The sequence below is a fragment of the Natator depressus genome, chromosome 13, assembly GCF_965152275.1.
Source record: "Natator depressus isolate rNatDep1 chromosome 13, rNatDep2.hap1, whole genome shotgun sequence".
In the NCBI taxonomy this organism is placed as follows: domain Eukaryota; kingdom Metazoa; phylum Chordata; order Testudines; family Cheloniidae; genus Natator; species Natator depressus.
Genome location: NC_134246.1, coordinates 10,346,179 through 10,369,694, shown reverse-complemented (window position 1 = coordinate 10,369,694; position 23,516 = coordinate 10,346,179). Strand labels below are relative to the sequence as shown.

The 23,516-nt window shown below is 40.2% G+C and overlaps 1 protein-coding gene across 1 annotated transcript in view; it reads right to left on the bottom strand.

Annotated features, from left to right (window-relative positions):
- SYCP2 (synaptonemal complex protein 2) overlaps positions 1-23,516 on the bottom strand; it is a 68,345-nt gene that overhangs the window by 10,569 nt on the left and 34,260 nt on the right. The window contains 13 exon segments of the mRNA XM_074969569.1: positions 3,517-3,669; positions 4,634-4,724; positions 5,390-5,575; positions 8,267-8,520; positions 9,522-9,723; positions 12,996-13,178; positions 14,613-14,680; positions 17,997-18,171; positions 18,532-18,580; positions 19,110-19,165; positions 20,001-20,058; positions 20,163-20,209; positions 20,211-20,237. Coding sequence (XP_074825670.1) covers positions 3,517-3,669; positions 4,634-4,724; positions 5,390-5,575; positions 8,267-8,520; positions 9,522-9,723; positions 12,996-13,178; positions 14,613-14,680; positions 17,997-18,171; positions 18,532-18,580; positions 19,110-19,165; positions 20,001-20,058; positions 20,163-20,209; positions 20,211-20,237 — 1,549 coding nt within the window.

Below are 23,516 nucleotides of genomic sequence, written 5' to 3'. Positions count from 1 at the left end.
GTGTGTGTGTAAATATGTAAAGTTCTAAGGACCAGTTGGTTTTGTTTTTGTTTTAAATAATGCCACTAAAAATCCATTTGACTCTTTAATTCAAAGTTGCAAAACTGACAGACCTTTTTGCTAGACACAGGTAATTAGTGCTGTTTGGCTTTGGGATTTGGCATTCAACCCTTAAAAGGTAACTCAATGCTTTACAAAATTTAAAATGTTTTTAAGTTGTGGCTGCAGCTGGGCAGTCAAAATCAGGAGAATATAAAAAAAAAAAATTTTCTCGATTCTTTTTGTTTGTTTGTTTGTTTTTGTAACAAAATAACAGATGAGAGTTGTAGAAAAAAAAATTAAAAAAACAGTGCCTCTCTGAAGCAACAGCAGGGGTGAGGTGCACAAAACAAAAAGAAGCAATGTGAGAAACACTGAGTCTTAAAATGGCTCTGAGTAATCAGACTGTCACTTTGATAAAGGTACATGAAACCTCTGCAAGCAAAAAAAAGGAATAGTGACACCTTATGTAAAAATGGATCTGGATAATGTTATAGAAGTTAAACTATGGAAGGAATGTGCATTTGCCCCAGAACATGTGCAGGGTATATTGTAGAAGGGGCAAAAGAAATGCAAACGTACCATGCTACTTAATTAAAATGCTATTAGGGCTCCAAAGGGAGCCACAATAGGTTGGGTTTTCTTTTTCAGATTGCTGTGTGTTTTGGAAGCAGAAGTTAAAAGTAATCAAAACTCTGGTGAAAGTTGATTGTGTCCCTTTTAAGATAGAGTCTCTGAGCTGCTGATGGCTTTAAATCCAAAAGCAGGAAGTGTCTGTGAAAATGCAAATTACCTAAATGATAAAGGAAGGAAAGAACTAGCAGCACAAAGGAGCTGCAGATAAAGGACACACCTGGTCAGCAAACAAATTGTCTAAATAAAAGACATGGGATAACAAGATAATTTTAATAAATTTAATGATAATAAGTATCCCTGTAACAACATATAGTGTGTATGATTTTTGGAAAAACCCTTTAAGGTCGTATGGTAATGATGCTTCTCAGTTATTACCTGTAAATAAAACTTGAAGCTTAACACAGCAGGAAAAACATTATAAACTTGGTCTTCTGTATAAGAAGGAAAACTCAGGGATTTAATGACTAAACAGTGGGATAATTTCCCCATAACCCTTAAAAGATAAAAGCCATTGAAACCTGGCCTGCCTATAGAACAAAAACAGGAAAATACGGGGGCAATTCCTCTGTTTTGCCTGCAATCAGCAAGGGTATTTGTAAAAGAAATATTTTAAGCAATAATCTGCCACCCCAAAAAGGGGTAGAAACATGTTCTTTTTGTCTTTCAGAAAATCAGGAAAAGCTGATGCCAGCTGAAAAGCAACCCAATACCATGAATCTACTGTCACAATAGAAATTGTGTTTTGTGTTCTATGTTTTGTCTTGTTGCTAGCACTGTTGTGTGTTTAAAAAAAAAAAAAAATACTAAAGACCTGCAGGTACTTAAAAATAAATTAAGCTCTCTGACCCAGCTACAGGACAGCCTGACACAAAAACAAGTACATGCCAATGTAGACTTGGTCCAAATTGGTCTGGGTAACCTAAAAGCCCGATGGAATCTTTGGCAATGGCTTAATACTACCACATGGCTTATGCATAAGAAAAAAAAAATATTAGAAATAGGAAACCACACAGCCATAGCTATGGGATGCACTGAAATGCAGATACTTGCACTAGCTACTTTGGAACACGAAATGTTCTGGGTCATATTGGGAAATATTAAGGGTTTGATGCATTTGTTAAAACAAAGAAAGAGATCATTGTTTGACACTTATCAATATGAATGGATGCAATATGTTTCCAGTATTGTAAAACCAGACTTGTTAATGGGAGAAATTGTTGTCAAAATTGCACACCAACAGTCCCTGGAGGCAAAGGTATTGAAGGTTAGCCCACTCCCCATATTACACGTGGGATCCTTCTGGCTACCCTGGACCTCGAGCCAGTGGGCTGGGGAGGGAGGGAAGCTATTGGACACTAGAGGTTGTACCGAATGGACTCCTCAAAAGTGGGTGTGCCTCACCTTGCCTGTTGCCCCAGAACCTTGTAGTAAAGATACATCACTAGGATCATGTATGTGGCATGAATTGGAATCACAAACTCAAATTGCCTCACAGTACCTTCTCTTGAATTGGCTACATAGAAAGTGACACTGACGATTATAAATCTTAGTGTCAAAAGGGGGATTATGTTGGATCCTATTAAAGAAGTTCTGTATTAAAATCACAAATGAGTTTGATTCCCCATAGTTTAAATTCCAGGGTATTACTAATTAAGAGGTCTCTTGGGTTTTGGTACTGTTTCTCTCCCTCTATGTGTGAAACTTGCAAGCTGCTAATTGTGTTAGTACATTCTAAGACAGAGTCTGTTCTCAAAGCAATTCACAAAGACTCAAAGCAATACTCTAACAACAGAAACAGCACCCAGAGACTCCCCGCCCTTTTGTTGTATTAACAATTGTGATTAAAATAGAGATAGAGGATGTATGTGGACGGATGCTTGGTGTGGATAACAACTGAATGATCAGGGAGGTGCCAGCCTAAGAATCCAGTGTCCATCGGCTGAAGAAGGCGTCAAGTGGAAATAACCAGAGGACCCCCGGAGGGCAGACTGGAATCCACCCAACAGCCTCAAGAATGGGAGAACCAAAGAACAAGATAACTTCTTGGAGCCGTCAGGAATGTGCTATCTGCTGATTGATTCAGCAACAGCATGATGAAGCAATTCCCATAGACTGGCATAGGAAGAAATTCCTATAAAAATAGACTCTTAAAAAGTGAGAACTTTGGGGTCTGATTCTGCAAACCAACTTCCAGGAGCATCAGATGAGCATCTGACAAGGCCCTGCTCCCTCCTCATGTCCAGGCCACCTGGCCAGTGGCTTGGCATGAGCAACTCTAAGGCTGGTAACTATGATGACAACCTTGCAGAACCTCTGTGTGTGTGTGTGTGTTTGTATGAATGAATGAGTGAATAAAGATGAGATTGAATGGAATGTTACAGCTATAACTAACTGCTTACTATAATAACAACCTTGCAGAACCTGTGTGTGTGTGTGTGTGTGTGTGTGTTTGTATGAATGAATGAGTGAATAAAGATGAGATTGAATGGAATGTTACAGCTATAACTAACTGCTTACTATGATAACAACCTTGCAGAACCTGTGTGTGTGTGTGTGTGTGTTTGTATGAATGAATGAGTGAATAAAGATGAGATTGAATGGAATGTTACAGCTGTAACTAACTGCTTACTATGATTCTTTCTGTATTCACAATAAATGTGGTATTTTGCCTTTTTCCCTTTAATAAGATCCTGCTGGTTTTTAATTTATTGGTATAACATCAGAACATCTGGTCACCCTATCCTAAGGGTTTTAATTAGCATCCCAATATTATTGTTCATAGTTAATACTTCAAGCAGTTTTCTGGTTTACATTTATTGTATGACTATAGCTCCAGCTAACCTTTATACACAGTATCATCATCTGCTTTAAATAATTTTCTAGGGAGCAGCTTTGTTTTTCTCTCTTCTTCTTCCTTCCTCATTTCTGCTTCATCAGAATCACTTTCTGCATCATTGTGGTACATTCGTTTGAGATTCACTTGTACTGTAGGCCCTTTAAAGTATGACAAACATATTTAATTTCAGAGCTATAGAGAAATCAATGAATGTTGCATTTGCAAGAGGACTTGTGCACAGCCCTGACTGTTTGGTGCATGTCAATATAAGGGGCTGCTGCCCCAATCACCTTCAGTGTCCTTAGGCCATACACCATGCAAGGACTCCAGTGAAGCAGAAAAGGATGGATGATACGATTAGTGTGGGTCTGCTGACATAATATACTTACAGAACATCTGGTAAAATAAATATTCTTCCTTTTTCCACTGGGAATTGCTTCTGCAGATCCCTTACTCCTGAAAGACTCATGGGCAGAAAAACCCTCTGGAGAAAAGTTGGGTACTTAATTAAATCAAGATGAAAGGACTATTCTTACAAAAAGCACTTAATTTGGCTCCTAAATTAAGTGTGGCAATGGGGCTCCAAGGGATGTAATAGCCTCCATGGCCCTTGCAGAATTGTGGATCCATAGCTATAACCACGCATCTCTATCGAACCACATTCCTCAAACAGGCCAATTTAGCGTCTTACCTGTAAATTTGTCCTCTCACATACCCAGTCTAGCAATCCTGGGAGTGCTAAAAAGTTCCACTTACCATTATTTTCATGAAGGCAGACCTCTAGAGGCTTTTTCGAGTTAAATTCTCAGTTTATATAGGCAGGGGTGCCTAAACAGACTCCCAATTGATGCTTCTAAGCTTAAGTGAAAAACATTCACATCTAACAGTAACTTCCTATCAATAACAACAAAGATTAACACTAACTTTAGGAACAGAATAAACTGAGTATATATGAAAAGACAAATATACTGGTAAAAAATACTAAATAAAGTTTATAGGAGTTCCATTTCCACGTGTAGGGCTTGAAAAATCAGGCCATATTTTTGTATCTTAGACATGCTTTTCATTAACTATTTACAGATATTCAAAGAAAGTGCTTTTTCATAAGAGACACTTACATACCAGATTCATGTATAGTGCCACAGGGATCTTCACACCATGATTGTTCTCTGCTTCCACTAGAAGTGCATAATTGAGATGGAGGTACAGATTCCTAAAAAAAAATATAAAAAATTATATATTAACCTCCAGGACAATGAACCAATTTAGATAGTCTTCATCATAAATGAACATTTACGTGTTTATTTAAAAACTAGAAATATAAATATCAAAATACTAAGGTACAGTTACAGCAAACAAATCAGTCTGCATATACTAGTTTTGTCAAAGTATTTTGGTTCGGTGGCAAAATTTTTAATAATTATTAATTCTCCAGGACTTCTATTAATAGCCTATGGCTAAAAGTAGAAGAAACTACCTAATTTTATTTTGTAAGTTTCTGTATGCAGAAGTGACAAGTCATTTTCTTCTTGAAATTTTTTTCCATTTTAAAAAAATTCAAGGCAAAAGCAAAGATATGTTTTGTGTTCTTTGTTAAAATACAAATGATCAGTGCTATTGCTGGGATGAGAGATTATTTCCTTACAGTCATAACACAGGCAAAGTCTGAATTAAGATAGTTTCTAACAATGACATCCAAGACAACACTGTTTTTATACTAAACTGAAATATGCAGGCAATATTACAAGAAAACGTTTGAAAACAATGTTAAAAATGTAAAGCAATAAACATACATTTTCCCCTAATGCCACCAATTGTAAAATAAACAAACATACAACGCTGCAGCTTTTCAAATGGGATAGATGGTCTGTATCATACCTCTCCTCTGTTTTTCCTATTTTTAGTGAGATCTTTCAGTTCTGTGTCAATGGAGAGTTTGTCTGAAAGGTAATTTGTAACATTCACTGCCTCACTAATATCACATATTTCCACCTCAGGTTCAGTAACCTCTATGTCTTTTCCACTCATGACCGCTTTGTCCATAGTTACTGGAGTCAGACTAGGCTACACAAAAGAAAATAATAAAACTATTGTTAAAATGGATATTCAAATGTACTAATTTTATAGCCCTTGTGTACTCTGTAGCTGAATACTGTGCATTGGTATGGACCAGAAGTAGCCATACTTGACTTGTTGATGTCCAACTAAACACTGCAATGTGGTGCATCACTGGAACCCTCACATTGACCCCAACACCTTGGCTGCCAGTGCTGTTCCACATTGCTCCCCCGTACGTTTGCTGTGATGCCACAACCCTTTGGGAATTCCAGCGGATCATGGAAAATGAACATCTTCCCTACACCAGGGCCTTAACAACATCCCTCACCACTGCTTGAAGTGGTGTAAGCCCTTTTGGACCCATGCATTTAACCTTCAACAATGCAACTTCAACCCTGATGAAGCATGGAAAGCTGAATGGAGTTCACAAGAAGTCACAAACACCTCATGAAAGACCCGATGCAGAAGATCCCTGGCTTCAATCTCCCACGAAGCTCATGGACAACCCTAAACTGTATCCACACAAACCATGGCAGATGCGGATACTTGTTGTACAAATGGAAAATTAAAGACTCTCCAGTGTGTGACTGGTCACCCAGAACAGACCGTGGAACAACTCAATGCCCGGTTCACAGATACAAAGGAGGCATCACAGCAATACACTCTGCTACTCCAGATGCAATTATCTGGCTTAACCATCTAAATGTAAAATTATAGTTGTTGCTCTACATTTACATCAGTCATATCATAAGAAGAAGATTTTATCAGTTTATAGAAAATCTAAACAGAAGTTTAAAAAAAAATCTCAGCACATACCAGGATGCATAATTAAAATAAAAGTGACTGTAAACATGTTCATAATCCTATGAAAGTGTAAGATAAAGATGAACTAGTTGTCTTTACTTTTGTAATAATTAAGGGACAGATCATAACCTAAGTGTCTACAAATGAAGAGGACAGAGATCCAAGAAGTCAGAGACTCAGAGTTGAGGTGGGGACATAGAAGAAGAAAGTGTATACTCTGTGATATTCCCATCTCCCCACCTTAACACCCCTCTCAGAGAGTATACTCCAGGGACTGAAATCTATGACAAGGGAACACTTTCCACAGAGTTCACCCCTTCAACCATGCAGGAATCCTCTGACTGAGTTAATGCTGACCTAAGCTCTTTTGAAAATCCCACCATAAGTGATTTAGAAACACAGGTGTCATTGAAAGTCATTGGGATTTGTGTTTCTAAGTCAGCATTTTTGAAAATTCCACCTATAGTCTATTAATTTAAATGTGTTCCCCTTCATGATCTGAAATCTCTAAAGCAGGACTTGGAGAAAGTGGCTAGTGTGGGGTACCCCTGGAAACATGGAACTCTGAGCTTTGCTGCCATGAGGATGAGAGGACAGCCAAGAAGTGGGAGGCAGTTTGAAGGCACTTTAAGATAGTCCTGGCCTCCACTGATCTAACATCTACATGGAATTTAATGGATTCATGGGTTATGTGGGCCCAACCTACTGCCAAGTAAACAGGACTTCCAAAAGCTGCATGAGTGAAAATGTAGAGTTGTCATGCTCCCACATGAGTATAATACATACTTGTGAGAATCTAGACTGAGCAATTTGGAATGTGTTTGTGAGTTAGGGAAAACCTCAAATTCATGTCCCCAGCTGGAGATACAGAAAAGTATACATACAGGAGGATATTTTCATTGGCACCTCTCTGCTGAAATGGACATGTGCAACTGAATGATAACTCTGATTAATACAAATATATAAATACATTGTGCTGGAAAGATATTCAGTTTTATTTCTCTTGGGGAAATCAGTGTTTGTTTCTTCTGACCAATGAATAAACAGAGATGTGAGGGAGAAGAAAGGATGGTCTGGTGGGTAAGGCACTGGCCAGGGCCTCAGGAGTTCTGAGTGCAGGTCCCAACTCTGCCACAGACTTCCTGTGTGACCTTGAGCACCTCACTTAATTTCTCGCTGCCTCAGTTCCTCATCTGTAAAATGGGAATAATATTTCTTTTCTCCCATCCTTTGTCTTGTCTATTTAGAAGGCAAATTCTTTGAAGTTGGGGCTATTTCTTACTATGTACACATAAAGCAGCTAAAAGAAGGGGGCTGGCCCCAATCTTGGTTGGGACCTCTTAGCAATATTACTTTTTGCATTGTTGTAAATTTTGATATATACCGTAGTTAATGCCTCCCATGATTATTACACTAGTATTCCTGATTACAACAGCCTATTTCACTACTTGATTTTCTTGATTATGCATCTGTCCTAATCATGACACCAAGTAAAAAAGAGACAATACAACAAATCTTAAAGTTAAATACTTGAACTGCATAAATATAAAATAATATAAATTATATTTATCACATCTGTGCTTTAATGTTCCATCTTTTAAACTTCTTTTTGGATACTTCTGTTTTGAAAAAGAGCATGGAATTTTGCACTTACAAAAGCACCTGGTTGAATACAATTTAAACACCTTCTACAGGCCTGATTTTTTGTTAGAATGGTCTACTAATTCTATTCCTATTAAACAGAAGTAATTCTCATTTACTATAAATAGACATCAGTTCCCCCGAAAACACCCAAATGAAGAAGCTGTTCCAATTAATTAATGAATACTGTATACTTTACTTAAGATAATGCAGACATTGATAGAATTGTAAAGAGTAACTTTAAATTCTTACCAAAGAAAGTGGACTTAAAACTGGTGATAAACTTTCATTTCCAAATACCAACTTTCTGACATTTTCAGGGGATTGCTTTGGATGTATACTTTGATTATTCTTTTTTGTTGTATAAAGCTTGTTAGCTGAAATTCCTTTCACAATGCTTAAGGATTCTCTCTTTTCTGGTGTTGAGTCCTGAAGATAGGATGATGTTGATCTTTTCAAGGAAACATGTTCCTGGGTAAATGCTTCCTCTGGTACTTTTTCAGCACCTAGTAAGTATAAACACTTAATTGAGGATATTAGGCCATAACACCTTCTTTTTCTTTTATACCTCATATCACAAGTCTTCTCTGTGTACAGAATTCCCACTGATGTCATTGTGAGTTCCATGGAAGGATGGACACAAAGTCATGTTGCGGGCTTTCAAGGGGTTGTCTTGCATGTCTTTGAGCATCTGCAACTCCAGTTACCTTGAACAGGAGTTGTGGGTGCTCAATGGTCCAGATTTGACCTAAGAACTATAATACTATTTAGAAAATACAGTCCATAGTGTTACAAAAAAAACAGAATTGCAAACTGAATGGACTGGGATTTCCCCATGAAAATCCTATCCTTTAATAAGACATACTTCATATTAAAAACTGCCTTTGAAACTGAATAAGCAGTCAAGTAAAATACATACTGGAACTTCCTTGTTGACCGTATAAAGAAAAAACATGTATTTGCCCATGACCATAAAATATTTGGGTTTTGTAATAAAATGCTATACCTTTCATATGGAACAGCTGGATATTTAGAAATATATGTTCATATCACAACTGAGTTACTCTCATGCAAGTGCTTTGTCCTTAAAGTCTACACAACAAGAAATAAATTGCTTTTACTTAGCATTGCTCATCATTATATTTTAATAGCAAGTAAATTACCAACTGTTCTTTTCACTGATATATTGTATTCCTATTTACACTCTGGTATGAAATATCAACCATAATATTTATCAGGTTTCAGAGTGGTAGCTGTGTTAATCTGTATCAGCAAAAATAACGAGGAGTCCATTGTTATATATCTATAACAATGATGACAGCACACCTATGTATTTTCTGCATTTTAACATATAATGTTGTACATTAAATGGATGTAAAGAGGATATAGTATATATATTTTAAAGCAATTATTTGGAATGAATTGATATTAGAGAGAGACATTAATTAATTCATATCCAAAACTGGAGCTGACAACTTTAAAAATGAAAATACAAAATAATACACACATCTCATTGTCTCAACAGATGCTGGGCTTTCAGGTGAGGCTACTGGTGACATTTCTAATTTTCTCTGTTTCATAGGATCTTTTGATTTAGTAAACATTTTCTGTTGATTTCTTGATATTCCCTTTTTTGGCTCTGTAGAAACATTGTTCTGTAGTTCCTTGTGTTGATTCACAGCTTTGTTTTGCCCATTTTTGTGTTCTTGCTAGAGGTACACAAATCTACATAAGCATTACATTTAAACACACTAAATATTACACACGTGTATATACAGATAAGTATACATTACAATATATCTAAAGTTTCTCCTTTAGTTCTAAGGACCAGATTTATAAAGGTATTTAGGTGCCTAAAGATCCAGATAGGCACCTAATGGGATTTTCAAACACGCCTAGGTGTCTTCAACTCCCATGGACTTCACTGGGATTTGAGCATATTTGTCATGTTGCAGAAATTGTTTAATCCAGTATATAAATTTTACTTGAGGTAATATTAAAATTATTAAAAAAATGAAATCTCTTTTAGTTTGTCAGTACTTTATTAAAACATACCATTGCTTAATTGATCCTGAACTGGTTTAGGCATTCAACAAATATATTAATATATGCTTCTTTTTAGGGCTGTCAAGCGATTACAAAAATTAACCATGATTAATCGCACTGTTAAACAATAATAGAATACCATTTATTTGAATATTTATGGATGTTTTCTACATTTTCAAATATATTGATTGCAATTACAACACAGAATACAAAGTGTGCAGTGCTTAATTTATATTTATTTTTGATTACAAGTATTTGCACTGTAAAAATACAAAAGAAATAGCATTTTTCAATTCACCTAATACAAGTACTGTAGTGCAATCCCTTTATCATGAAAGTTGAACTTACAAATGTAGAATTATGTACAAAAACCCGCATTCTAAAATAAAACAATGTAAAATTTTAGAGCCTGCAAGTCCACACAGTCCTACGTGTTCAGCCAGTCGCTCAGACAAACAAGCTTGTTTACATTTGCAGGAGATAATGCTGCCCACTTCTTGTTTACAATGTCACCTGAAAGTGAGAACAGGTGTTCACATGGCACTGTTGTAGCCGGTGTTGCAAGATATTTACGTGCCAGATGCGCTAAAGATTCATATGTCCCTTCATGCTTCAACCACCATTCCAGAGGCCATGCGTCGATGCTGATGACAGGTTCTGCTCGATAACAATCCAAAGCAGCAGATGCCAACAGCAGAAGATTGATTTTCTTTTTTGGTGGTTCAGGTTCTGTAGTTTCTGCATCAGAATGTTGCTCTTTTAAGACTTCTGAAAGCATGTTCCACACCTCGTCCTTGTCAGATTTTGGAAGGCACTCTTAAACCTTGGGTCGAGTGCTGTAGCTATCTTTAGAAATCTCACATTAGTACCTTCTTTGCGTTTTGTCAAATCTGCAGTGAAAGTGTTCTTAAAATGAAGAACATGTTCTGGGTCACCATCCAAGACTGCTATAACATGAAATATATGGCAGAATGCTGGTAAAACAGAGCAGAGCAGAGGACATACAATTCTCCCTCAAGGGGTTCAGTGACAAATTTAATTAATGCATTATTTTTTTAACAAGCGTCATAAGCATGGAAGAATGTCCTCTGGAATGGTGGCTGAAGCATGTAGGAGCATACCAATGTTTAGCATATCTGGCACGTAAATACCTTGTAATGATGGCTACAAAAGTGCCATGCAAATGCCTGTTCTCACTTTTTGGTAGGGTGACCAGATAGCAACTGAAAAAATGGGAGAGGGGGCATGGGGTAATAGGCGCCTATATAAGAAAAAGTCCCCAAAAATGGGACTGTCCCAATAAAAATGGGACATCTGGTCACCCTACTTTCTGGTGACATTGTAAATAAGAAGAGGGCAGCATTATCTCCTGTAAACGTAAACAAACTTATTTATCTCAGTAGGGGCTGAACAAGAAGTAGGGCTGAGTGGAAGGACTTATAAGCTCTGAAGTTTTACATTGTTTTGTTTTTGAGTGCAATTATGTAACAAAAAAAAAATCTACATTTGTAAATTGCACTTTCAGACAAAGAGACTGCACTACAGTACTTGTATGAGGTGAATTGAAAAATACAATTTCTTTTATCATTTTTACAGAGTAAATATTTATAATAAAAAATAATATACACTTTGATTTAAATTACAACACAGAATACAATATATATGAAAATGTAGAAAAACATCCAAAATATTTAATAAATTTCATTTGGTATTCTATTGTTTAACAGGGCAATTAAAACTGCGATTAATCGTGACAAATTTTTTTTAGTTAATCGCATGAGTTAACTGTGATTAATCGACAGCCCTACCTCTTTTATGAGGTCAACATATTTTCTGTTTTAAAGAGACTAATGTTAAAATTTCAAAAGTGTCTAAGTCATTTAAAAGAGCCTACTCAGGGACTTAGGTGCTTTTAAAGCTTAGGTGCTTTTAAAAGAAAAAAAAACACTAAAACATGTTTTTGGAGTATAGAAGGTTCTCTCTATATAAATCTATGTAGTACTTTAGAGTAGGGAAAAAAGAAATAGGGAATAATTTCCAGAGGGTCTGAGCACACACAATTCCAGTTGAAGTCAATGGAAAGTACAGGTGCTTCAGAAAATGAAGCTCAAGCATGGGCGGCGGGTGAACCCCTGCTTTCGGGAAGCTAGCTCGCTGGCCCCACCCCTTGTGCCCAAGGCCCCGCTCCCTGCATGCCAGAGCCCTGAAACCCCGCTCCCACCCCATAAAAGGAGAAGCTCTGACTCTGAGGAACCTCTGCGACTGGGGGAACCCTGGCCCACCCACCTCGGGCTGAGCTGCAGCTGTGGCCCCCCTACCCTGCCCGAGTGCCACGTTGAGCCGCTGCCCCTCCCCCCCGCTGCTGACACCTCCCCACCCGCCAGAGTCAGGCTGGCCCCAACACTGGGCTGAGCAGCCGGCTTCCCCCAGCACGAGGTAGACCCACTGGCCTCCCAGAGCGCCAGGTCAAGTCGCCGTCCCCCTGGCCTCCAAGTGCCTGCTGGGCCACCGTCCTCCCTACCAGAGTCGGGCCAGGCCGAACTGCCATCTCCCTAGTGCCAGCTCCTTGGGCCCCTGAAGGCCCCACCCCCTGCCAAGCTGCCAGCCCCAGCCTCCTTAGTCTGCCAGCTGCTGGCTCTCCACGTCCCTCCTCTCTCCCCTGTTCAGAGGAGGAGGAATGCGGCAAGCAGTGAGGACCTGGGGGGTGGGTGGAGTGGAGGAGGCAGTTGGAGGTCTCAGGGAAGGGCCAGGTTCACCATGGCCCAGGTGTCCGGCAGCGGGTCGGCAGAAGTGCCTATTATACCCGCCGCCCAGGAGCTCAAGGTTCTCCAACTTGGGCAATCAAAATTTGAGGCACCTAAAATCAGTGGCCACTTTTGAAAATTAGGGCCCTAGTTTCATAAAGATGTTGCAGAAGATCAATAATACAGTTTACCTGTACTCTTAATTTTTCTTTCCTACATAAGCACTGTGACGATTCCTGTTCGCTCTCGGACTCTGAATTTGAGTAATCCTTATAACTTTTTTTTGCTAATGCTGCTCTTCGAGGCCATTTTGGTCTGGTTGATTGTTTTATTCTTTCATCAGCCTTTGCATTTTGTTTTTTACTACCAGGTACCTTTGGAAGAAATAATATTGATGTAAGTTGAAGATTCTAATGACAAGAACTATGTAAAAGAACAAATTGCACTGCACCATGGTGTATGTACCAGGAACTAGCTACAGTACTTTGGAAAAAGGAAGCACATATTAGCCTTAGCATTTTACATGTTTATTCTATAGAACATAGAGCCAATAATACTGCTGATGTAGCTCCACTGACTTCAGTAGACTCATATTAGAGATGAATTTAGCAAGTAATCTTTAATGGTAGTTTAGCACTGGCCAAGACAAAACCTGAAAGGTTGACAAGCTAAAGGATAATTACTCATTGAAAAGGTTTCCTCTTCCCCATTCTCCTGGGTAGAAAAGGATCAAAATATACTTATTGAACTGGACAACCTAGAAGTTCCACGGACTTGCAAATGGAAGAGAGGAAAATGTAAGTTGTGATAACTGAAGGTTAATGATCTTCTGCTAGGTGTCGTGAGTAAAAAGAAGAGCCTAGAAAAGCAAGAGAAGACTTCAGGATGGGGGTAGAGTGAATGTTTCCTCCATCCTCCTTCTTAGTTATGATATGGGATATAGTTTCTATAGGCCTGATACTCCTGTCCTGATCTATATCAAAAGGACTGAAGCTTATGACTGACATAAAATAGCCATAAAAATACAAACCCTCCATTTAATTTTGTATTATTAAATGCACACACAGAGCTATCACATTTTTTATTTGTCACACTTTATATTAAGTGTATGCTTATAAATTTTATGAAGGCTTAATAATTAATAGAGGCTTTAATAACCAGTTTAATCAATTGTTATAAAGCCTAGCAGGTCGATAGATTGCTTTGAACCATGTCTTACAAACATCTATATGTTGTCCACTAATATGGTTATAATCATCTATACTCATGTCTAACATATTTATAACATCTTGTAATAATTTATTAATGATTATAAACTCTTTATAAATGTAACTTCAAGTGTGACTTTTCCAGTTTATAGCTTTTATACCTAGTTAGGTTTATCATTTTTCTAAATAATCTTACAAACAATTCAGAGGTATTATATATAATGCAGTAAATAATTCAGAGGCAAAAAGCTATCTTAACTAAACCAATCACTGAAAAAGTGAATAATTTGAATACAATGGTTTGTCTTGCCATTAACCAGTAACTAGTTATTGCGAAAAAAATTATACATCATCTTAGAAAACAAAATGCAAGAAATGCCATAATCATTCCAACTCTCAGCTAGTATTATTAGGGAATAGGAATTGTAACTGGCTCTGTTGTATTATTAGAGCAGTCAGAACCATTTTTAGTGGCTGTGAATTTGAAAGGATTCTGTTGAAAGTTAACAGTGCATTAATACAAATATTTAAAAAAAATCCTATGGTCAGTTAAAATAGATTAAAAATAGCGATTAAAATTAAGTTGCAATTTTACTTTACCTTTTTATTTTTTGTTTTTTTCCCTTCAGATATAGCCATCAGACATGCAGGGTCTGGGAAAGTATCTGCTGTTAAAATCAATAACATTTAGAAAACTAGCTTAATATCCAAAAAATGTTGACCATCTACAATTTTAATTGTCAGTACAAGGTATGACAAGATAACTAGCTCTGTGGATGAGGCGAAAGCAGTGGACTTGTTGTTCCTGGACTTCAGCTTTTCCAGATCTTTATCAATGCATTAAACTGCCTTCAGATTACTATTTGGACAGTAGTAGTTTTGTTAAAAAGAATTCTTTTTGTCCTAAATAAACACTTTTTTACAAAATTCACCTTCACAAATACTGAGGATAAGCACATTTCAAAGTCCATAGGTTATGGAAGGTAGCAGAACAAAAACATACTGTACATTGTGTGACAGATATGGCAATTTCCTGCCATATCTTCAGGAGATCGTATTTAATTAAATTTAAATATCTTTGAAGTCTATTGTATTTCATGTATAATTGTGGGCTAGGACTATATGTAACCTCTCAAGTGGGGAGAGAGGACAGATGTGAAGATTTCCTGGACAGATGTCAGGATATGCTTCTATGGGCACAATGTTCTGAAGATTCAGAGCAGGCCGCGCAGTGGGGACAGGAGGACAGTGAAGAAATTTGGCAGCATGTGACCTCCAGAAGAAGAAAGGGGAGAGTCCATGTACCAGCAGCGCAGATACAGGTAAGCAACCATTTTCATGTTCTCTCCACAGGTACTAATGCGGAGAGTGGACTACATGATACATCTGAGGGAAGGGAACAGAAGGAGACTCCGCTGATTGGAAGGCATGAGATGCACTGTCGTAGGGATGGGGGTTCTATGACCACCGCTCCGAAGAGGAGGCGGCGGGTGGTGGTGGTCGGGGACTCTCTCCCCAGGGGGACTGAGTCATCTATCTGCCGCCCTGATCGGGAAAACCGAGAAGCCTGCTGCTTGCCAGGAGCTAGGATTCATGATGTGATGGAGAGACTGCCGAGACTCATCAAGCCCTCAGATTGCTACCCCTTCCTGCTTCTCCACGTGGGCACCAATGATACTGCCAAAAATGACCCTGAGCGGATCACTGCGGACTACGTGGCTCTGGGAAAAAAGGATAAAGGAGTTTGAGGCGCAAGTGGTGTTTTCGTCCATCCTCCCCGTAAAAGGAAAAGGCCTGGGAAGAGACTCACCTCAGTCCCTGAAAAATCATGGAGCAGGTCCTCAAGGAATCAATTCTGAAGCACTTAGAGGAGAGGAAAGTGATCAAGAACAGTCAGCATGGATTCATCAAGGGAAAGTCATGCCTGACTAATCTAATTGCCTTGTATGACAAGATAACTAGCTCTGTGGATGAGGGGAAAGCAGTGGACGTGTTGTTCCTGGACTTTACCAAAGCTTTTGACACGGTCTCCCACAGTATTCTTGCCAGCAAGTTAAAGAAGTATGGGTTGGATGAATGGACGATAAGGTGGATAGAAAGCTGGCTAGATTGTCGGGCTCAACGGGTAGTGATCAATGGCTCCATGTCTAGTTGGCAGCCGGTATCAAGTGGAGTGCCCCAAGGGTCGGTCCTGGGGCCAGTTTTGTTCAATATCTTCATTAATGATATGGAGGATGGTGTGGATAGCACCCTCAGCAAGTTTGCAGATGACACTAAACTGCGAGGAGAGATACATACGCTGGAGGGTAGGGATAGGATACAGAGGGCCCTAGACAAATTAGAGGATTGGGCCGAAAGAAATCTGATGAGGTTCAACAAGGTCAAGTGCAGAGTCCTGCACTTAGGACGGAAGAATCCCATGCACCGCTACAGACTAGGGACTGAAAGGCTAGGCAGCAGTTCTGCAGAAAAGGACCTAGGGGTTATAGTGGATGAGAAGCTGGATATGAGTCAACAGTGTGCCCTTGTTGCCAAGAAGGCCAATAGCATTTTGGGATGTATAAGTAGGGGCATTGCCAGCAGATCGAGGGACGTGATCGTTCCCCTCTATTCGACATTAGTGAGGCCTCATCTGGAGTACTGCGTCCAGTTTTGGACCCCACACTACAAGAAGGATGTGGAAAAATTGGAAAACGTCCAGTGGAGGGCAACAAAAACGATTAGGGGACTGGAACACATGACTTATGAGGAGAGTCTGAGGGAATTGGGATTGTTTAGTCTGCGGAAGAGAAGAATGAGGGGGGATTTGATAGCTGCTTTCAACTACCTGAAAGGGGGTTCCAAAGAGGATGGATCTAGACTGTTCTCAGTGGTAGCGGATGACAGAACAAGGAGTAATGGTCTCAAGTTGCAGTGGGGGAGGTTTAGGCTGGATATTAGGAAAAACTTTTTCACTAGGAGGGTGGTGAAACACTGGAATGTGTTACCTAGGGAGGTGGTGGAATCTCCTTCCTTAGAAGTTTTTAAGGTCAGGCTTGACAAAGCCCTGGCTGGGATAATTTAGTTGGGGATTGGTCCTGCTTTGAGCAGGGGGTTGGACTAGATGACCTCCTGAGGTCCCTTCCAACCCTGATATTCTATGATTCTATTCTATGTGAGACCTGGGGGTTCAAAGGATTATTTGAAACGAGGTACCAGACAAGAATGGACTTCTTGAACAAAAAATATTAAGTGGTTTTCTTGGAGGATATCTAAGGGGAGGTGAATGCAAATTATCCACTTCCAGTTATGCAAAAACACAGCGTTTTGAAGCTACACCCTGAGGAGAGAGCCATTGTCTGCTGATCCCTTTACATGAGGCCAACATCAAAAGCCCAAGCTGTACAAAGGAATGACTGAACTATTCATGATTGTTCTGGTTCTGAATCTGAGACAAATTATGTATTTGTAACCTCAGGAAAACCCAGTTGTGGATTTTAAGGACTGGCACCTACCAGAACCCAAGGTTGGAGTTGGGTAACCTCTAGTAAACTTTTGAGCATGTGTATATTTCTTTTATTGTTTTTAGTATGTTTTTTCTGTAATGCTTTCACCTGATGAATGAATGTGCTTGCTTATAAAGAGCTGTGTGGTAACTTATAACTACGGGCAATACACTGGGCAGAGACTGTGAAGAGAAAGCATAGAGCAGACGGTGGTCTTTTAGGCAGTCTGGACTGCTGGGAATATCATAGCGTAGGCAGGGAATGTGCAGTCTTTAAAGATCCCTTGGTCAGGAAGGAGAAACTGTCGGTCTCTGCTGAGGAGAGGCGGCGGCTGAGGAGCTGGGAGCCTAGAGTGGTTGCCCTCAAGGGACAGTTACCATGAACTGTGACACACTGCACACAACATACGTTATGCATGGCAAATATAATTAAATAATTTAAAAACTATTTACAGGCAAGTGAAACACAGTCCCTAAATGTTCAACAATTAGTTTCTTACTTGCTTCTATACTTTTAGATTTCTTCAGATTTTTAGTTCTGCTGTAGTCTACTAGTTGGGGTTTAGGTTTTCTGTTAGACTCTCGTAGCCAACTGATATCTGTCTTGCTGTCATCACCTCTGCACTCTGTGTCAGTGTCACTAAAGAGATGCTTCATGTTTTTATTAGTTCTATTCTACAAAACAAACAAACAAAAATGCTTACGGGTCATTTATTTTTGTTTCGATTTAAATACAGTTTTTACCTGAAAGTATGTGGTATTTCTAGAGATAAGAAGCATTTGAGCTACAAAACCCAAGTCTAAAGGCCTATCCTTACAAAAGTTTTCACAGTATTAAATTCAGTAACTTCAGGCTGCTTTAAGTTACGTCAAGGGGCAGTTCCACCTCCATTCAAATAAAGGACCATGTGAGTGGAAAGATGGCTTAGAGTTTTTTATAATTCTTTGTATCATTTTAAGGGGAAAAAATGGTTATTTTCCATATTGAAATTTTGGTCTTTTTAATATCAGTTTCCCTGAATTTAAGAAACTTACTTTATTATCTACTTTTTTCTGGAGGATACTTTTGCTTTCATCAGGATTCCTTAAACAAAGAGATATTTACATTAATAAATACATCCAAAGCGGAAGACATCTGCTGGGGTTATTGTCATCTTTCGGCTATTGGTATGTATGTGTGTGGGAGGGGAATTATGAGGCACATGCACTTGATCTCTTTTTGGCAAGTTTGGAAACCACAGTTCACTTTCAAACACTAAACTAGTAATCTGATGAAAATGAAAGGATTAGGAAGAAATTTGCCAAAAGCAAAACAGTAAAACAATCAAACAAACAAAAAACAACAACGAAATGCAGCTGAGGAAGCCATTGCAGCTGCCTTTACCTGCTGAAGAAAGGAAAATAAATGATGAAGTTACGCCAGCCCACTTTACAGGGAAAGTGAGACAACAAGAGGGTTTTCTTCCTGTTTATATCTTTAGAAGGACTTGCACCTGCTATCTTGATTGGCATAGGGGGATGTTGGAGAATGCAAACAAAGCTATTCATTATTACCATCCTTAAGAAAAAAAATATTTTTTTTACATTAGTATAATATAATGTAACATTCTTACATTTTTTCTGTGAGATTTGTAGTAGCTTTCAGGTTGGTAACATGTAATTCTTGGACCTAAAATGTAAGTACAAATAAATGAAAAATAATTGCAAATGTATCTTCCTGATATATATAAAATATATTAGTTATTCATGCAAAGAGTAACACTAAGCCTTTTTTACTCCAAAATTTCTTGTTTGCAATAATTTACAACGTTCACTTTACACATTAGAGAATATTTCACATCTTCTCTTTGAATATTTTAGTGCAAACTTCCCAGATTTCACATAAATAATGTTACTCTTTTTAGATGCATATTTTAAGCTTTTTCTTAAGAGTTATAAATTGGCCCATATTCTCCAATTTGTACTTAGAAAAGTTTCAGATATGTGGCTCGTATGCTACTACATCATAGTTTATGCTAAAGACAGAGCTGGTAGCAGAGTGGAAAAGCTAGAGGATGGATCTGTCAGATTTCATGGAACTGAGAACTAGTTTCCATGAATTTCCACTCTTCTCCCTTTCAAAAGGCTTAGAGCATGTCTAAACCCATAAAATATATAGAGAGGAGGAGGTGGTGCTCCCCCTTATAACTTTTAGCCCATTGTTTAAAAAGCATTCACCCGGGATGTGGAAGACCTAGATTCAATTTCCTACATTTGCCTAATGTGCAGCAAAGGCTTGAACCCATATCTTCCACCTTCTATGTGAGTGCCCTAACCACTGTGCTATTAGGTATTTTGGGTTGAGTCTTTCTCAGGACTTGTCTACATTGCCCTACAATTCGGACTACAAGGATGTGAACAGCAGTGCACACCACTGTGCTATGCTGTAACTCCTGTATGTGGATGCTGTGGGCACGAACTAAAAGGTTCCCAGTTTACATTAATGTAGACTACTGGAATCTTACTCCAAGCTTTATCGTAGGTTCATCAAATCCACTTAAGTTAAAATTGTAGACATCATCCCTGTCAAAACAGATACAAATAAAGTTTTAGTTCTTGAATCAAGGAATATTCTTAACATAATTGGATAATTAAAACATTTTGAAACAAAATTACTAGATACTTACACAATATGTCCTGTAGTCATATTAAGCACAGCTGTAGTTTTTATGTTTCCTACAGCTTCTATTCTGAACTTTTCCCTACATATTCACAAGAAGAGTTACACAGGTCTAATATTCAAAACATGGTCATCTATAGTCTTCAATACATCAGCAAGTTCTTTAACAGAAGCATGGGTGATAAATTAGTTGCTTTTGAATCTAAACCTCACTTAACTTACAATATTCAAATATGGTATTAGGGGTCAGGGGCTGCTGGAAGAGAAATATTTTGAGATGTAAAATACAAGTCCTCATCATCTGTGGCCCTTAAAAATCTCATGGTACTTATTCCAAAAATAACAGTGTTGGTTTCTGTACCACGCTCAAATTCCATTTGAGCAATGTGTACAGCAATTGAGCAATGTTCCTACCTACTCATTGAGCAATGTTCCTACCTACTCTCATATATTTAGATCTGGATTAAGTATTCTTAACTGTATCTTTTAAACTGCTGTATAATGTTGCTATGCATATCATGGAACAATGAACTTCACTCATAAATTAAATGATCCCGTTATATGCGATATGGTAAGGGCTTGTCTACATGAACATTTAGTTCATGTCGAGAAGGGTATGAATCTACCCCGCACTAGTCTGCTGCATACTAACTGTCCATGAAGACCCTACTAGTGCACACTAATCATTCCTTAGTGAGCTTTGATCACCCCCTTTTCAAAACAAGGTAGATCAAAGCACACTAAGGAAAAAATTACAACCAGGTGTGCGTGCGCACGCATGTGCACGGTAGCCAGAAGATTTTCCCCATAGCCACATCTGTTGCATCGGTCGGGCACCCCGAGTCGCACCTTCATGGTGCTCAATATAGAGCCCCTCCGACCCACCACCCCCTCAGTTCCTGCTTGCCGGCTACTCTGAGAGAGGGAAGGAGGGTGGGTATTGGAATGGACATGAACACCACATCTCAAAGAACAATAGTTATGAGAAGGCGAGTAACCATTTTTTCTTCTTCGAGTGCTTGTTCATGTCGATTCCAACCAGGTGAATCACAAGCCCAAGTTTAGGTGGTGGAGTCTTCCACTGATTGAAGCGCTGCTCGTCCGAAGGCCCCATTGTCTCTGGCCTCCTGGGTAATTGCATAGTTGCTGACGAAAGTATAGATGGAGGACCACATCGCCATCCTGCAGATTTCCTGAGTGGGAACCTGAGCCAGGAGTGCTCTTGATGAAGCCTGCGCCCTGGTGGAGTGTACAGTGATTGGAGGTGCAGGAACACCTGCCAGGTTGTAGCACTCATGAATACAGGATGCGCTCCATCACAAGATGCATTGTGACGACACAGGCTGACCTTTCATTCTGTCTGCCACGGACACGAATAACTGGATCAATTTTATGAAAGGTTTGGTTCTCTGGATGTAAAAGGTTAGCACCCTGCAGACATCCAGAGAGTGGAGCTTCTGCTCCCTGCTGCTGGAATGAGGCTTAGGGTAGAATGCTGGGAGAAAGATGTCCTGGTTGATGTGAAATGCAACACAACCTTCGGGAGGAAAGCAGGATGAGGCCTGAGCTGAACCTTGTCCTTATGTAGGGAGGCTCTGATGTTAGGGCTCTCAGCTCATACACCCTCTTGGCCAAGGTTATCGCTACTCGGAATGCCATCTTGTAAGAGAGGTAGAAAAGGGAGCATGTTGCTAATGGTTCAAAGGGAGGTCCCCATGAACCTAGAAAGGACCAGGTTGAGGTCCCAGGCAGAGACAGGCTGATGGATGTTAGGGTATAGCAGGGGTTCTCAAACTGGGGGTCGGGACACCTCAGGGGGTTGTGAGGTTATTACATGGGGGGGGTCACGAGCAGCCAGCCTCCACCACACTTTGCCTCCAGCATTTATAATGGTGTTAAATATATAAAAAAGTGTTTTTAATTTATGGGGGGGGGGTCACACTCAAAGGCTTGCTATGTGAAAGGGGTCACCAGTACAGAAGTTCAAGAAGTAGCCTGTCAAGCCCTTTTAAGAACCGGCTGACCATAGGGTTAGCAGGTGTTATAAGAGTACCTGCTGACGATAGCCTGCTGGTTTGAAATACGGAGCTGAAGACACCCTGTAGAGTAGACCTTTCCCCCAACAAAGTCAAGTCACTTCGCCTCCCTGTTTTTAAGGGAGGGCCCCTGGAAACCCAGTTGCTCATGCTGATTAGCAGCATCCACAACAAGAGAGTCGGGAGGTGGAAGGAGAAAATGGTTCGTACCTCTTGGAGGGCATGAAATAACGCCTCTCGTTGCGCTTGGCAGTGGGTGGTAAGGAAGCCGGGGTCTGCTGCAGGGTCTTGGTGATATCCACAATAGTTTAATAAGTGGTAGGGCAATACGAGAAGGACCTGAGGGGGTGAGGATATCCACCATAGGACCAGCCTCGTCGACCACCTCCTCAGCCTTAATGCCCAAACCTTAAGCAGCCCTTCACAGCAACTGACGTAGCATCCTATTGTCCTCAAGTGCCAGGGCTATGGCTGTGCCTGCCAATGCCTTGTCCGGAGATGACAAGGAGGAAGCCCCTACAAGCAGCGGATGCTCCCTGCCATCCTGCGACTCTTGGGGGTCTCGAGGGAACGTTAGTGCTGATGGAGCTCCTGTTGGTGCCTGGACTGTCAATGATGAACTTGGCATTGGAACGGGCACTGGAGACACTGATGATACCGCCGGTGGAGCTGGGGCCAAACCAGCTGCCTCAGCTGACGAAGGTGGCCAGGCCATTGTCTGTGCTGCTGTCAGTGCCGAGGTCATCATCAGTGCCAAAAGTGCTGTTGGCGCCAGCGCAGCAGTCGGTGCCGAGATTGCTGTCAGCACCGAGGTCAAAAGAGTTGCCGGTGCCCATGATGGTGCCACAGCCGATGGCATTGGTGTGTGGGTAGGTGCCGAGGTGAGCTGCGTGGTTGGCGGAGGGACAGATGTGGCTGAGGCCACCGAAGATACTGCAGAGCGGTGCCCTTAGATCCCTCCCTGGCTTTGGTGAAAGACCCAGGGTGTCCAGAATGGCCACTGCGGTGGCCAGGCCTGGGGCTCTGGTCTGTCTTGCCTTGACCTTGATCGTTGGCTCCAGTCCTCCGAGAGTGGCGGGAGTCAGACTCTGACTCCAAGGTCTCCGAGACCGAAGACCATGGAGGAGCCAAGCTTTGGTGCCTCGAGCGTCAAGAGCTTGGGGAGCGACTAGGCTTTCTGTCTGAGTGGGCTAGTGCCGAAGGACATGGAGAGGGGGAATGCTGGACATCATTGCCAGCTTCCCTCTTGACTGCACCTGGGGACGGAGTGGGATCGCCAGCGCTGGAGGTTCCTCCCTTCTAGGGGGCGAGAACGGCACCGTAAG